This window comes from Condylura cristata, unplaced genomic scaffold (assembly GCF_000260355.1).
Source record: "Condylura cristata isolate star-nosed mole 26May11 unplaced genomic scaffold, ConCri1.0 scaffold00004, whole genome shotgun sequence".
NCBI lineage: Eukaryota > Metazoa > Chordata > Mammalia > Eulipotyphla > Talpidae > Condylura > Condylura cristata.
The window spans coordinates 1,759,749-1,761,695 of record NW_004567105.1 but is presented as its reverse complement, the minus strand read 5'-3'; the positions used below and the strand labels follow the sequence as shown (position 1 = coordinate 1,761,695).

Genomic DNA, 1,947 nt, shown 5'->3' with positions numbered 1-1,947 from the left:
GCCCGCCCGCCGGACTCACCGCCACGGCCTTCAGCGACTGCACGATGACCCAGTGGATCTCGTCGAACAGCTTGCTGGTCACCTCCTTGCCGCGGGTGCTCTCCAGGTAGAGCCGCAGGTTGCTCACGGTCCACTTGCCCCCGTGGATGTGGTTGTAGTCCTCCTGGGGAAGGGGGCGCCTCAGGCCTCGCAGCCCCGAGCCCCTGCCCACACCTCCTGCCCGCCCACATCCCACAAGCACCGCCCCGGTCCGCGGTTCCCCCAGCAAACGGCCTCTGCCGTCGCCACGGACCCCACAGAAACGCCAGCGGTGAGGGGGAGCAGAGGTGGGCGTGACGCGACCCCCCCCCACCAACCCCGCTCTGCTCTCCTCCCCCGGTGTCTTTCTCAGTGATGCGAACCCTCAACCTCAGACGGCCACCCCGGGGTGCAGCTGGGCACGGCTCTCTGGGCGCCAAGTGCACGGGCGGGAGGGGTCTCCCGGGCCGCCCCACGCCCGGACGCCACCGGTTCCTCGGCCCGGCAGGGCCCGTGGCCACGGCTCGGCCGGCAGAGGGGGTGAGTCTCATGCAGGCGCCTGCAAGGTCACTTCCCAGTTCTCACTCATCAACCCTGGCCGCGTCCTTCCCGCGCGCCTCACGGCCGGCAAACGGCGGCGCCATGTAGGTGGGGCGGCCCCAGCCACCCGGCGGCATTTCACACACAGCGGAGTCAACCTGGGGCTTGCTGCAGGCGAGCGGCCCAGGGAGACCTGCCCCAGTCACAGGCGACTGAGTGACGGGGGACACGTCCAGGCGAGGGACCGGGCTCTTCAGCAGTCCCCCAGAAAGCCTGTTCTGTGCCAGCGCGTCCCCTCTTTCCACCCAAAGGCGGCCAAGCCGGAGCACTCAGGCCTCCGCTCAGACAGGACTCAGGAAGCCTCGGACTTAAGACAGGGCCGGCTCGAGCCTGTCCGGGCCTGCACGACACGACAGCGTCCTCCGCGGTGGCCTCTACGGCCTCTCGCTCCACGCCCTCACACCAGGCCCCGGCCGCCAACCTCCTTCCAGCGCCCGCGAGCTCCTTCCCCCACGGGGCTTTGGTCCTGCCGCACCTCCCCCTGGCCGCATCTCCCACCTCCCCTGGCCAGTCCCGCTCCCTTCAGTCTTGGCCCAGGCCCTCTGCCTGGAAGGCCGCTCTGACCGCCCGGACGGGGGCACTGGCCGTCCCGCGCTCTCGCGGGCCTGTGCGCCTTATCCTGAGCACTGTCTCTGGCTGTGACCGACGCTCATGGCTGTGGCCACCTGGTCGGTCTCCCCGACAGGCCAAGGCTCCGGGGGGAGCAGCGAGGGTTCTGCCCATCCCGGAGCCCCGTGCTCGGCAGGGACCCACCGCACAGGCCAGCGAGCGCTCGGGAGTGCAGAGCGACTGGGCGTGCCTCCTGCAGCTTCGCCCAGCACGCACGAGGGCGACTAGCTGTCACAGGGGCAGAAAGTGAAGCCAAGTCACTCGCCCAAAGCCTCCCGGGCCTGGCCCTGGGCCCTCCGTGTCCGGGTGCCGCACCCTCGGGCTGGGTCAGCTGAGGCAGGACCAGGCCGCGGGGCCCTGGACACCCCTCCGCCGACCCCACTGCCCAGAGGAAGGAGGCAGGACCTGTCAGGCCCGGGGGCGCACGTACCCCGTGTTTCTGAATGGCCACGTTGGTGAGATGGACGAACATGTTGTCCAGCTCGCTGGTGCTGGGGGTGTACTTGACCGTGCAGAAGCGGCAGAAGCCGAGCTTGTACCTGGTGGGGTGCGGGCCGCTCAGCGCTCGGAGCAGCAGAGGGGACCCGGGCGTCGGTTCCCGGGGGGGACTGCCGTCTGCGGCTGACGCTCAAGGGGGGCCCATTTTTAGGGTCCGCTTTTCTTGACAGCCTCCCTGAGACGCGTTCCCACGCCCTGCAGCCGGCCACCTGGCGCACAGGC

The 1,947-nt window shown here is 70.3% G+C and overlaps 1 protein-coding gene across 1 annotated transcript in view; it reads right to left on the bottom strand.

Moving 5' to 3' along the window:
* TTLL1 (tubulin tyrosine ligase-like family member 1) overlaps positions 1-1,947 on the bottom strand; it is an 8,532-nt gene that overhangs the window by 2,809 nt on the left and 3,776 nt on the right. Inside the window, exons 7-8 of the mRNA XM_012735106.1 lie at positions 1,658-1,842; positions 11-163 (exon numbers count right to left, since the gene is read on the bottom strand). Of these exons, the coding sequence (XP_012590560.1) occupies positions 11-163; positions 1,658-1,842 (338 nt within the window). The remainder of the gene's footprint in view (positions 1-10; positions 164-1,657; positions 1,843-1,947) is intronic.